This window comes from Prionailurus bengalensis, chromosome D1 (assembly GCF_016509475.1).
Source record: "Prionailurus bengalensis isolate Pbe53 chromosome D1, Fcat_Pben_1.1_paternal_pri, whole genome shotgun sequence".
Classification (NCBI taxonomy): domain Eukaryota; kingdom Metazoa; phylum Chordata; class Mammalia; order Carnivora; family Felidae; genus Prionailurus; species Prionailurus bengalensis.
In genome coordinates this window covers 31,148,761-31,161,976 of record NC_057346.1, presented here as the reverse complement: position 1 = coordinate 31,161,976, position 13,216 = coordinate 31,148,761, and the positions used below count along the sequence as shown (strand labels likewise).

The 13,216-nt window shown below is 39.2% G+C and overlaps 1 protein-coding gene across 1 annotated transcript in view; it reads right to left on the bottom strand.

Annotated features, from left to right (window-relative positions):
- Window positions 1–334: 334 nt before the first annotated feature.
- LOC122483170 (beta-galactosidase-1-like protein 3) overlaps window positions 335–13,216 on the bottom strand; it is a 62,652-nt gene continuing 49,770 nt past the window's right edge. The window contains exons 19-20 of the mRNA XM_043579868.1: window positions 849–965; window positions 335–708 (exon numbers count right to left, since the gene is read on the bottom strand). Of these exons, the coding sequence (XP_043435803.1) occupies window positions 643–708; window positions 849–965 (183 nt within the window). The 3' untranslated portion in view covers window positions 335–642. The remainder of the gene's footprint in view (window positions 709–848; window positions 966–13,216) is intronic.

Sequence of the window (13,216 nt, the reverse complement as noted above, 5' to 3'; positions counted from 1 at the left end):
CTGAGGAATAAAAAGACACAGAGTACTCAATTCCAGGCTTTGCTGTCATACCCATCAGTACCCAGCAACCAAATTGCTATACCTTCTCTGGTTGGATGTGATCTACCATATCACCTTGGAGACACACAGGGTGTAGGGAAATGCCTGAAGACATTGTTCCTGGTGCCTTGTATTCCTCCCACCTACACACACACACACACACACACACACACCAGGAATTTGCCCATCAGCATATACAGTACTTTCTCTGACATAGAGCAGTAATCCTTATTCTCTCTTAGGCCAGAGACTCTTTTTTTTTTTTCCCTCCCACCTGAGTAGGAACAAACATAAATAAAATTTGGTGCTATTTTATTCATATATACCTAAAAGCACACTTGATTAGAGAATAAGAATATGCTAAGGATTAGGCATCTAACTGGGTAAATCAGTCATTGAAGATGTTGAAAACTTGTTAAAGCCTAAAATAGGCATGGCATGGATATAGTATAATACTTATAACAATTTCCCTGTTGAGTTTTTAGGTTCTTTTTACATTTCTGCTATTGTAGGCAACACTGATTTTCTCAACATAAATCTTCCTACAAAAAAACTGCTTGTAGATGAATTCCAACAATCTAAGAAATGTGTCATAACACAGTATTACAGCTTGGGTTCATCTATAGTTTGGATGTATGAACCACTCTTCCTTTTCTCAAACAGGATAATCTATGAAGAAAAGAAATGTTGACAGTAAGAAAGGGTAAGCCTATTCAGTACAGAATGGAAAAAAACCCTGAATTGCATTCTGGGCATGAAGGCAGATTTTAATGTTTATAAAACATAAAAGTAGGGATGGGGGGACTCACCTCATTGTCTCTTGGATGAAGCCAGGTACCAGGGAGGTAAAGTGTTTCCTGAGGTCCAATAATTGAATATCGCCCAAGGTTACGTCCATTGATGAACACAAACCCATAATTCCAGTTCTGAAAAGGATGGAATCTTGAGACATAGGAACAGATTCACACCGGCAAGGGAAAACCTAAGGCACTTTTGGGAGCGAGAGCAAGACTCAATGCTTTGTGGCACTGAAAGTGGAAGTGAGTTTAGACTGGGATATGTTCTACCAAGCTGTAACTAGTTTAGGGATGACAGAGAAAAACACGAACCAACCCTTTAATGCCCCATGATATATTTTGCTGCAGTTTTTTTTTAAGCTGTTGTTCTGTTTCCAGAGGTAACTACTAGGTCGTAAAGATGAATACTAATGCTAAGAACAGTTATAAAAGCTACACATTTTTTTAAAATCGGCTTGCAATACAATGATGAATGACAGAACTAACATCTAGGAAAAGAAAACTGAGAGACAAGAAGATATTGAGACAATTTTTCCACTAGAGGCATCTGCTTATTTAGAAAGAGGTGGCTGAGAAGCTGAGCAGAACCTTTCACAGCCTCACAAGTTTAGGGGAACAAAAGCTAGATACCATGGAATCTTACTAAGTAATTTACACTCTGGGTTGTGATCCTGAGGGGCTACACCTGAGGAGAAGAATAAACAAGAAATAGTCCAGCCATTGGATGGAAGCCTTGATTCAAATCATTTCAGTCCTCATAATTGTAGTAAGGTGATTACTAGTGTAACTAATCAATACAGAGGTGGATGTAAACCCTCTAACATCATTTTAGGCTTTGAATTATTTTTAGCATTTTTCATATATAATTTCTGGAACTCAATAAAAAATAATCAAGCAGATGATGTGGGGAAGACAATAAAATAAAATAAAATAAAATAAAATACTATAAATACAACACAATACAATACAAAAGAGGAACAAAAGACAATAAGAATAGATGCACAGGTGATGCAGATAATGGATTTACAAGTCACAGGCTTTAAAATAATTATGCTTATTAAATTAGTATTTTCGTAGAGTTCAAAGAAACGACCTAGAATTTTGTAAAGAAAAGGAAGCTATAAAAACATCTAAAATTATATAATGAAAATTCTAGAACTAAAAATTATAATAATTAAAATTAAGGATTTAACAGATGTTTTGAATAGCAGATTAGATACAGTAAATAGAGAATATAGCTAAATATAGAATTACTAAACTGAATAATAGGAGAGAAAGTTTTCAAAATTAAGCTGAGAGGAAAGAAAAATGAGAAGCATACAAGACAGGAAGAGGCAAAAGGTATATGGCAAAATGGTCCAACATATAAAATTAGGGCCTCCGAAATGCTCCAGTTAAAAAAACTAAGATTTCTGGACTGCATGTTAAATAAAGCAGTTATATGATATTTATAAGAAAACAATCTAAACTATAAAGACATCAAACAAAATAAAAGAAAAAACATAAAAAGATAGAATAGATAAACCATAAGCAAAATGAAGTTGCTATGTCAGAAAATGTTGACGTTTAAGGTAAGGAGCACTACTAGAGGTAAAGTGAAACACCTCCTGATGATAAAAATCTTAATCTACTCTGAATGATAATGATATATTAAGAAGGTAAAAGTATAGATTCAGAATATATAAGCAAAATTGATGAAATAACAGGAGAAATAAAATTCACAACCATAGTCTAAAACATTCACACAATGTTTCAATAGCTAATAGGTAAAGTACACAGGAATCAATAAAGACACAATATTTAAAATAAGGTGATTAATAAAGTTGAACTAATTGACACATGTAGAAAATTGATCTAAAATACATGCAGAATATACCTGTTCTTTCAAGTATACATAATAATCTTTATAAATTTTACCCATGATGGACTAAACAAGTTTTGTATTTTAAAGTTCTCAGACCACAATGCAAAAAAAAAAAAAACAATTGATAACAAAAAATAGTATAAAGTAGCCAAATATTTGGAAATTATGAAACATGTACACTTGTAAGTAACGCAGAGGCCAAAACAAAAATCATGAGGGAAATTAGAACATATTTGAATTCATTGGTGTTGAAAATAAAACATATAAAAACTTAAAGCATATATATCCAGAATAGACAAATCCATTGACACAAGGAGATTATTGTTTTTCAGGGGCTGAGGGGAGGGGAAGATGGGGAAGTAACTGCTTAATGGGTACAGGGTTTCCTTTTAGGGTTATAAAAGTGTTTTGGAACTAGATGAGGAATGGTTGCATTCATTGTAAATGCACTAAATGCCTCTGAATTGTTCACCTTAAAATGGTTAATTTTAGGGGCATCTGGTTGGCTCAGTTGGTTGTCTGACTCTTGATTTTGGCTCAGGTCATGATCTCATGGTTTGTGAGTTCAATCTCTGCATCAGGCTCTGCACTGACAGTGTGGAGCCTGCTTGGGATTCTCTCTAACCCTCTCTCCTTGCCTATCCCCTGCTTACACACATGCACTCATTTATCTATCTCTGAAAATAAATAAACTTAAAATAACTTTTAAAATGGTTAATTTTATGTTAATGTGAATTTCACATCAATAAATGTTTTAAACTTATGGGATACAGCCAAATTCATATTTAAATGAAAAATAATTTCAATTCATATGTTAAAAAAGAATAAAAAGAAAGAAGATAACTACTAAGATAAAAAGTAGAACAAACAAAACACTTTACACTTTCAGAATGGCTATTATCAAAAACTTTAAAAAACAAATAAACAAGAAATAGCAAGTGTTGCCAAGCATGTGGATAAAACAAAAGCCTCATGCACTGTTGGTGGGAATGTAAATTGGTATAGCTACTCTGGAAATCAGTATGGAGTTTCCTCCAAAAATTTAAAATGGAGGGGCACCTGGGTGGCTCAGTGGGTTAAGCATACAGCTCTCGATATTGACTCAGGTCATGATCTCACACTTTGTGGGTATAAGTCCCCTGTCTGGTTCAGTGCTGGCAGTATGGAACCTGCTTAGGATACTCTCTCTTCCCTCTCTCTCTCTGCCCCTCTCCCACTTGCACTGTCTCTCTCAAAATAAATAAATAAACTTTTTTAAAAAAGATTTAAAATAGAATTACTATATGATTCAGTAATTGCACTACTAGGTATTTACCCGAAGAAAACAAAACATTAATTAAAAAAAATATATGCATCTCTATGTTTATTACAGCATTATTTATAATAGTCAAGATATGATAGCAACCCAAGTACCCATGGATAGGTGAATGGATAAGGAAGTTGAGTAAATGGAATATTACTCAGCCATAAAAAAGAATGAGATCTTACAATTTGCATCAACATGGATGGACCTAGAAGGTATTAATTCCAAGTGAAATAAGTCATACAGAAAGATACCATATGATGTCGTTCATATGTGAAATTTAAATAACAAAACAAATTAACAAAGAAAAATAGATACAAGTGAGAAAACAGACTCTTACATACAGAGAACAAACTAGTGGTTGCCAGAAGGAAGGTGAGTGGAGGAATGGGTGAAATAGGTGATGGGGACTGAGAGTACTCTCATCTTCATGAGCACTGAGAAATGTATCTAATTGGTGAATCATTATATTGTACATCTAAAACTAACATAACACTGGATGTTAATTATACTTGAATAAAAATCTTTAAAAAGCAAAACAATAGAACTAGGTGATGGGAAATTATTAGTATTTAGAATTTGGACCATTAAAGTAATATATGTTAGAAAAATATTTTTAAATGCTTAATATTTTATTTTATTTTATTTTAAGGTTTATTTATTTTTATCATGTGAATGGGGGAGAGGCAGAGTGAGAGGGGGAAGAGGATCCAAAGTGGGCTCTGTGTTGACAGCAGACATCCTGACATGGGGCTTGAACCCATGAACTGCAAGATCATGACCTGAGCCGAAGTCAGATGCTTAACTGACTGAACCACCTAGATGCCCCAATATATTTTTATTTTAAAATAGTTTCAGATTGGTTGCCTGGGTGGCTCCATCGGTTAAATGTCTGACTTTGGCTCAGGTCATGATCTCATGGTTCGTGAGTTTGAGCCCCACATTAGGCTCTGTGCTGACAGCTCAGAGCCTGGAGCCTGCTTCAGATTCTGTGTCTTCCTCTCTGCTCTTCCCCCACTCATGCTCTGTCTGTCTCTCTCTCTCTCTCAAAAATAAATAAACATTAACAAAAATTAAAAATTAAATAGTTTCAGATCTATAAGAAATTTGCACAGATAGTACAGGATTTCACAAAAGAACATAATAATAATAATAATAATAATAATAATAAAGGCAATGGAAGAAATGAAACAGAAAAGAACTATATAATACAGTAAAAGTCACAGCCAACCATTGATTCTTTGAAAGATTAATAAATTGGTAATATTCCAGTGAAACATAAAAAGGAACAATCAAACATAATACATTGAAAATTCAGATGAAATGGAAAAATTCCCAGAAAAACAAATTTTATGAAAGCCAACTTTTAAAGAAACAAAATCTGAATAGTACTTTAATCTTGAAGGATTTTAATTCACACTTATGAACTTACCACACACACAAAAAAATGTTAGCCCTACATGGTTCAACTAAGGAAATCTACCAAACATGTAAGAAATAATACCAGGCTTACACAAACTTTACTTCCCAAATCATTTCTGGGGGTCTTAAAACTTGGTACCAAAATATGACTAAGATATTTCAGTCACGAATATAAACACAGAAGTAGTCTTAATATTTATAGTAGTCAGAGATAGAAGATGGAGGCATAGGAAGACACTGGGCTCACCTCATCCAGCTGATCACTTAGATTCCACCCACATCTGCCTAAATAACCCAGAAAATCGCCAGAACACTAGCAGAACAGACTCCCCTGAGCCAAGAGGCCCACAGAAGAGGGTAGGAAGGGCAGAGAGGCAGTGTATGCTACACAGACTGGCAGTAGGGAACCAGGGCAGTGGAGGGGCAGCCTGCCCAGGAAGGCAGAGCCCCAAAGTCTGGCTCACAAAGGTGGAGGGGCAGGATTCTGTGGGTCTGACAGCCAGCGGGACTTAACATCTGGAATGTTAAAAGTCAATAGCTCTGCTCTCAGAGAGTGGGGAGGGCGAGAGGACACCAGGAGGGAAAGTTGTTGAGTCCTGGAAGACAGAGCTCAGTTTGGCAGGTGAACAAAGGTGTGGCAAGTGCAATCTCCCTCTCCCATCCCTCAGCCTAAATTCCAAAGGGAACCAGTTCCCATCACTGAACTTGCTTGCACTGCAAAAATGCCCAACACTGTGCTTCTGTGGATCCATCCCTCCGACCAGCCTGCCTCTCTCCCAATGCTGCAGGGCTCTTCATGCAGGGGACCACCAACAGCAAAGCCAGCTGTGCCTGCCCCTCCCACCCCTGTGCACCTTGCAGACCCACCCCGGCTAATACGCCAGATCCCATAGAAGCAGCACACAAGCCTGGCAGTAGGCAAGTGGCTCAGACAGGAGCCACACCACTCCACAGTGAGTCCTTGCCCCTGGGAGAGGGGAAGATAAGGTACACACCAGTCTGACTGTGGACCCAGCGGTGGGCTGGGGGCAGACATTGGATCTGACTGTGCCCCACCCACCAACACAAGTTACTCTGGACAGCACAGGAGAAGTGCCCAGCAGTTCGGAGCCACAGCAGGGACTACCCCAAATAGTGAAACGGAAGAATTCTCATAAAAAGAAACTCCAGGAAGTAGCGACAGCTAATGAATTGATAAAAAAACGATTTAGGCAATATAACAGAACAAAAATTTAGAATAATAGTCATAAAATTAATCGCTGGGCTTGAAAAAAAGCACAGAGGACAGCAGAGAGTCTATTACTACAGAGATCAAGGGACTAAGAAATAGTCATGAGGAGCTAAAAAATGCTATAAATGAAATGCAAAATAAAATGGAGGCAGCCATAGCATGGATTGAAGAGGCAGAGGAGAGAATAGGTGAATTAGAAGATAAAATTATGAAAAGAGGAAGCTGAGAAAAAGAGAGATAAAAAAATCCAGAGTATGAGGGGAGAACTAGAGAACTAAGTGATGCAATCAAATGGAACAATATCCATATCATACGAATTCCAGAAGAAGACAGAAAGGGGCTGAAGGTGTACTCAAAAAAATCATAGCTGAGAACTTCCCTATCTGGGGAAGGAAACAGGCATTGAAATCCAAGAGGCGCAGAGAACATCCTTCAGACATAACTTGAATCGATCTTCTAAATGACATATCATAGTGAAACTGGCAAAATACAAGGATAAAGAGAAAATTCTGAAAGCAAGTATGGGGGATCCTGGGAAGATGGCGGTGTAGGAGGACTCTGGGCTCACTGCACGTCCTGCTAATCACTTAGATTCCACCTACACCTGCCTAAATAACCCAGAAAAACACCAGAAGACTAGCAGAATGGAATCGCCAGAGCCAAGCACAGACGAGAGGCCCACGGAAGAGGGTAGGAAGGGCGGCGAGGTGGTGCGAGCTCCACGGACTGGCGGGAGGGAGCCGGGGTGGAGGGGCAGCCCGCAGGACCAGCAGAGCCCCCAAGTCTGGCTAGCAAAAGCGGAGGGGCCAGACGGAGTGTGTTCCGACAGCAAGCAGGACTTGACATTTGGAAGGTTATAAGCTAACAGTTTTGCTCAGAGAACGGGGGGCTGGAGGACAACAGGAGAGAGAGTTGTTGAGCCCCAGATGACAGAGCACAGCTTGGCAGGGAACAAAGGCGCTTGCCAGCGCCATCTCCCTTGCCCATCCCCCAACCAAAATCCCAAAGGGAACCAGTTCTTGCCAGGGAACTTGGTTGCACCGCACAAACACCCAACGCTGTGCTTCTGCAGATCTATCCCTCTGGCGGGTCTGACTCCCTCCCAGTGCCCCAGGGGCCCTACTGAAGTGGATCTCTGAAGGAAAAGCGAGCTGAGCCTGCCCCTCAGCCTCTGTGCACCATGCTCTGGCCTGCCCCTCCCACCCCTGTGCATCATGCCAATCCACCCCAGCTAATACGCCAGGTCCCCAGCATCACAAGCCTGGCAGTGTGCAAGTAGCCCAGACAGGCCACACCACCCCACAGTGAATCACGCCCTTAGGAGCGTCTGACTGTGACCACAGTGATGGGCTGGGGGCAGACATCAGGTCAGACTGTGGCCCTGCCCACCATCGCAAGTTATTCAAGACAGCACAGGGGAAGGGCCCTGCAGTCCTGCACCACTCCAGGGACTATCCAAAATGACAAAACGGAAGAATTCCCCTCAGAAAAACGTCCAGGAAATAACAACAGCGAACAAACTGATCAAAAATGATTTAAACAATATAACAGAAAGTGAATTTAGAAAAATAGTCATAAAATTAATCACTGGGCTTGAAAACAGTATAAAGGACAGCAGAGAATCTCTTGCTACAGAGATCAAGGGGCTAAGGAACAGCCAGGAGGAGCTAAAAAATGCTATCAATGAACTGCAAAATAAAATGGAGACAACTATGGCTCGGATTGAAGAGGCAGAGGAGAGAATAGGTGAACTAGAAGATAAAATTATGGAAAAAGAAGAAGCTGAGAAAAAGAGAGATAAAAAAATCCAGGAGTAGGAGAGGAAAATTAGAGAACTAAGTGATGCACTAAAGAGAAATAATCTACGCATAATTGGTATTCCAGAGGAGGAAGAGAGAGGGAAAGGTGCTGAAGGTGTACTTGAAGAAATAATAGCTGAGAACTTCCCAGATCTGGGGAAGGAAAAAGGCATTGAAATCCAAGAGTAACAGACAACTCCCTTCAGACATAACTTGAATCGATCTTCTGCACGACATATCATAGTGAAACTGGCAAAATACAAGGATAAAGAGAAAATTCTGAAAGCAGCTAGAGATAAACATGCTATAACATATAAAGGGAGACCTATAAGACTCGTGACCAATCTCTCTACTGAAACTTGGCAGGCCAGAAAGGAATGGCAGGAGATCTTTAATGTGATGAACAGAAAAAATATGCAGCTGAGAATCCTTTATCCAGCAAATCTGTCATTTAGAATAGAAGGAGAGATAAAGCTCTTCCCAAAAATAAACTGAAGGAATTCGTCACCACTAAACCAGCCCTACAAGAGATCCTAAGGGGGATCCTGTGAGACAAAGTTCTAGAGACATCACTACAAGCATGAAACCTAGGGACATCCCAATGACTCTACACCCGTATCTTTCTATAATAACACTGAATGTAAATGGATTAAATGCGCCAACCAAAAGACAAGGGTATCAGAATGGATAAAAAACCAAGACCCATCCATTTGCTGTCTACAAGAGACTCATTTTAGACCTGAGGACACCTTCAGATTGAGAGGGAGGGGATGGAGAACTATTTACCATGCCACTGGAAGTCAAAAGAAAGCTGGAGTAGCCATACTTATATCAGACAAACTAGACTTTAAATTAAAGGCTATAACAAGAGATGAAGAAGGGCATTATATAATAATCACAGGGTCTATCCATCAGGAAGAGCTAACAATTATAAACGTCTATGCGCCGAATACAGGAGCCCCCAAATATATAAAACAATTACTCACAAACATAAGCAACCTTATTGATAAGAATGTGGTAATTGCAGGGGACTTTAATACTCCATTTACAGAAATGGATAGATCATCTAGACACACGGTCAATAAAGAAACAAGGGCCCTGAATGAGACATTGGATCAGATGGACTTGACAGATATATTTAGAACTCTGCATCCCAAAGCAACAGAATATACTTTCTTCTCGAGTGCACATGGAAACATCTCCAAGATAGACCACATACTGGGTCACAAGACAGCCCTTCATAAGTATACAAGAATTGAGATCATAGCATGCATACTTTCAGACCACAATGCTATGAAGCTTGAAATCAACCACCGGAAAAAGTCTGGAAAACCTCCAAAAGCATGGAGGTTAAAGAACACCCTACTAAAGAATGAATGGGTCAACCAGGCAATTAGAGAAGAAATTAAAAAATATATGGAAACAAACGAAAATGAAAATACAACAATCCAAACGCTTTGGGATGCAGCGAAGGCAGTCCTGAGAGGAAAATACATTGCAATCCAGGCCTATCTCAAGAAACAAGAAAAATCCCAAATACAAAATCTAACAGCACACCTAAAGGAACTAGAAGCAGAACAGCAAAGGCAGCCTAAACCCAGCAGAAGAAGAGAAATAATAAAGATCAGAGCAGAAATAAACATAAGGAATCTAAAAAAAACTGTAGAGCAGATCAACGAAACCATGAGTTGGTTTTTTGAAAAAATAAACAAAATTGATAAACCTCTAGCCAGGCTTCTCAAAAAGAAAAGGGAGATGACCCAAGTATATAAAATCATGAATGAAAATGGAATTATTACAACCAATCCTTCAGAGATACAAGCAATTATCAGGGAATACTATGAAAAATTATATGCCAACACTGGACAACCTGGAAGAAATGGACATATTCCTAAAAACCCCCAAGCTTCCAAAACTCAATCAGGAGGAAATAGAAAGCTTGAAAAGACCCATAACCAGCGAAGAAATTGAATCAGTCATCAAAAATCTCCCAACAAATAAGAATCCAGGACCAGACGGCTTCCCAGGGGAGTTCTACCAGACGTTTAAAGCAGAGATAATACCTATCCTTCTCAAGCTATTCCAAGAAATAGAAAGGGAAGGAAAACTTCCAGACACATTCTCTGAAGCGAGCATTACTTTGATTCCTAAACCAGATAGAGACCCAGCAAAAAAAATAACTACAGGCCAATATCCCTGATGAATATGGATGCAAAAATTCACAACAAGATGCTAGCAAATCGAATTCAACAGCATATAAAAAGAATTATTCACCATGATCAAGTGGGATTCATTCCTGGGATGGAGGGCTGGTTCAACATTCGCAAATCAATCAAGGTGATACATCACATTAATAAAAAAAAAAGAGGGGAACCATATAATCCCGTCAATCGATGCAGAAAAGGCCTTTGACAAAATCCAGCACCCTTTCTTAATAAAAACCCTTGAGAAAGTTGGGATAGAAGGAACATACTTAAAGATCATAAAAGCCATTTATGAAAAGCCCACAGCTAACATCATCCTCAACGGGGAAAAACTGAGAGCTTTTTCCCTGAGATCAGGAACACGACGGGGATGTCCACTCTCACCGATGTTGTTTAACATAGTGTTGGAAGTGCTAGCATCAGCAATCAGACAACAAAAGGAAATCAAAGTCATCAAAATTGGCAAAGATGAAGTTAAGCTTTCACTTTTTGCAGATGACATGATACTCTACATGGAAAATCCGATAGACTCCACCACAAGTCTGCTAGAACTGATACATGAATTTAGCAAAGTTGCAGGATACAAAATCAATGTACAAATTAGTTGCATTCTTATACGCTAATAGTGAAGCAAAAGAAAGACAAATAAAGAAACGGATCCCATTCACAATTGCACCAAGAAGCATAAAATACCTAGGAAGAAACCTAACCAAAGATGTAAAAGCTCAGTATGCTGAAAACTATAGAAAGCTCATTAAGGAAATTGAAGAAGATATAAAGAAATGGAAAAACATTCCATGCTCATATTTTGGAAGAATAAATATGGTCAAAATGTCAATACTACCCAAAGCTATCTACACATTCAATGCAATCCCAATGAAAATTGCACCAGCATTTCTCTCGAAACTAGAACAAGCAATCCTAAAATTCATATGGAACCACAAAAGGCCCCGAATAGCTAAAGGGATTTTGAAGAAGAAGACCAAAGCAGGAGGCATCACAATCCCAGACATTAGCCTCTAGTACAAAGCTGTAATCATCAAGACAGCATGGTATTGGCACAAAAACAGACACATAGACCAATGGAATAGAATAGAAACCCCAGAACTAGACCCACAAACGTATGGCCAACTCATCTTTGACAAAGCAGGAAAGAATATGCAATGGAAAAAAGACAGTCTCTTTAAAAAATGGTGCTGGGAGGACTGGACAGCAACATGCAGAAGATTGAAACTAGACCACTTTCTCACACCATTCACAAAAATAAACTCAAAATGGATAAAGGACCTGAATGTGAGACAGGATACCATCAAAACCCTAGAGGAGAAAGCAGGAAAAGACCTCTCTGACCTCAGCCGTAGCAATCTCTTACTTGACAGATCCCTAAAGGCAAGGGAATTAAAAGCAAAAACGAACTACTGGGACCTTATGAAGATAAAAAGCTTCTGCACAGCAAAGGAAACAACCAACAAAACTAAAAGGCAACCAACGGAATGGGAAAAGATATTTGCAAATGACATATTGGACAAAGGGCTAGTATCCAAAACCTCTAAAGAGCTCACCAAACTCCACACCTTAAAAACAAAGAAACCAGTGAAGAAATGGGCAGGAAACATGAATAGACACTTGTCTAAAGAAGACATCCAGATGGCTAACAGGCACATGAAAAGATGCTCAACGTCGCTCCTCATCAGGGAAATACAAATCAAAACCACACTCAGATACCACCTCACTCCAGTCAGAGTGGCCAAAATGAACAAATCAGGAGACTATAGATGCTGGAGAGGATGTGGAGAAATGGGAACCCTCTTGCACTGTTGGTGGGAATGCAAATTGGCGCAGCCGCTCTGGAAAACAGTGTGGAGGTTCCTCAATAAAGTAAAAATAGACCTACCTTATGACCCAGCAGTAGAACTGCTAGGAATTTTCCCAAGGGATACAGGAGTACTGATGCATAGGGGCACTTGTACCCCAATGTTTATAGCAGCACTCTCAACAATAGCCAAATTATGGAGAGAGCCTAAATGTCCATCAACTGATGAATGGATAAAGAAATTGTGGTTTACATACACAATGGAATACTACATGGGAATGAGAAAGAATGAAATATGGCCCTTTATAGCAACGTGGATGGAACTGGAGAGTGTGATGCTAAGTGAAATAAGCCATACAGAGAAAGACAGATACCATATGGTTTCACTCTTATGTGGATCCTGAGAAACTTAACAGAAACCCATGGGGGAGGGGAAGGAAATAAACCAAAAGAAAAAGAGGTTAGAGTGGGAGAGAGCCAAAGCATAGGAGACTGTTAAAAACTGAGAACAAACTGAGGGTTGATGGGGGGTGGGAGGGAGGGGAGGGTGGGTGATGGGTAGTGAGGAGGGCACCTTTTGGGATGAGCACTGGGTGTTGTATGGAAACCAATTTGTCAATAAATTTCATAAAAAAAAAAAAGAAAAAGAAAAAAAATGAAAGCAGGTATGGATAAATGGACCCTAACATACAAAGGTAGACACATAACGGTAGTAGCAGACCTATCTACTGAAACTTGGCAGGC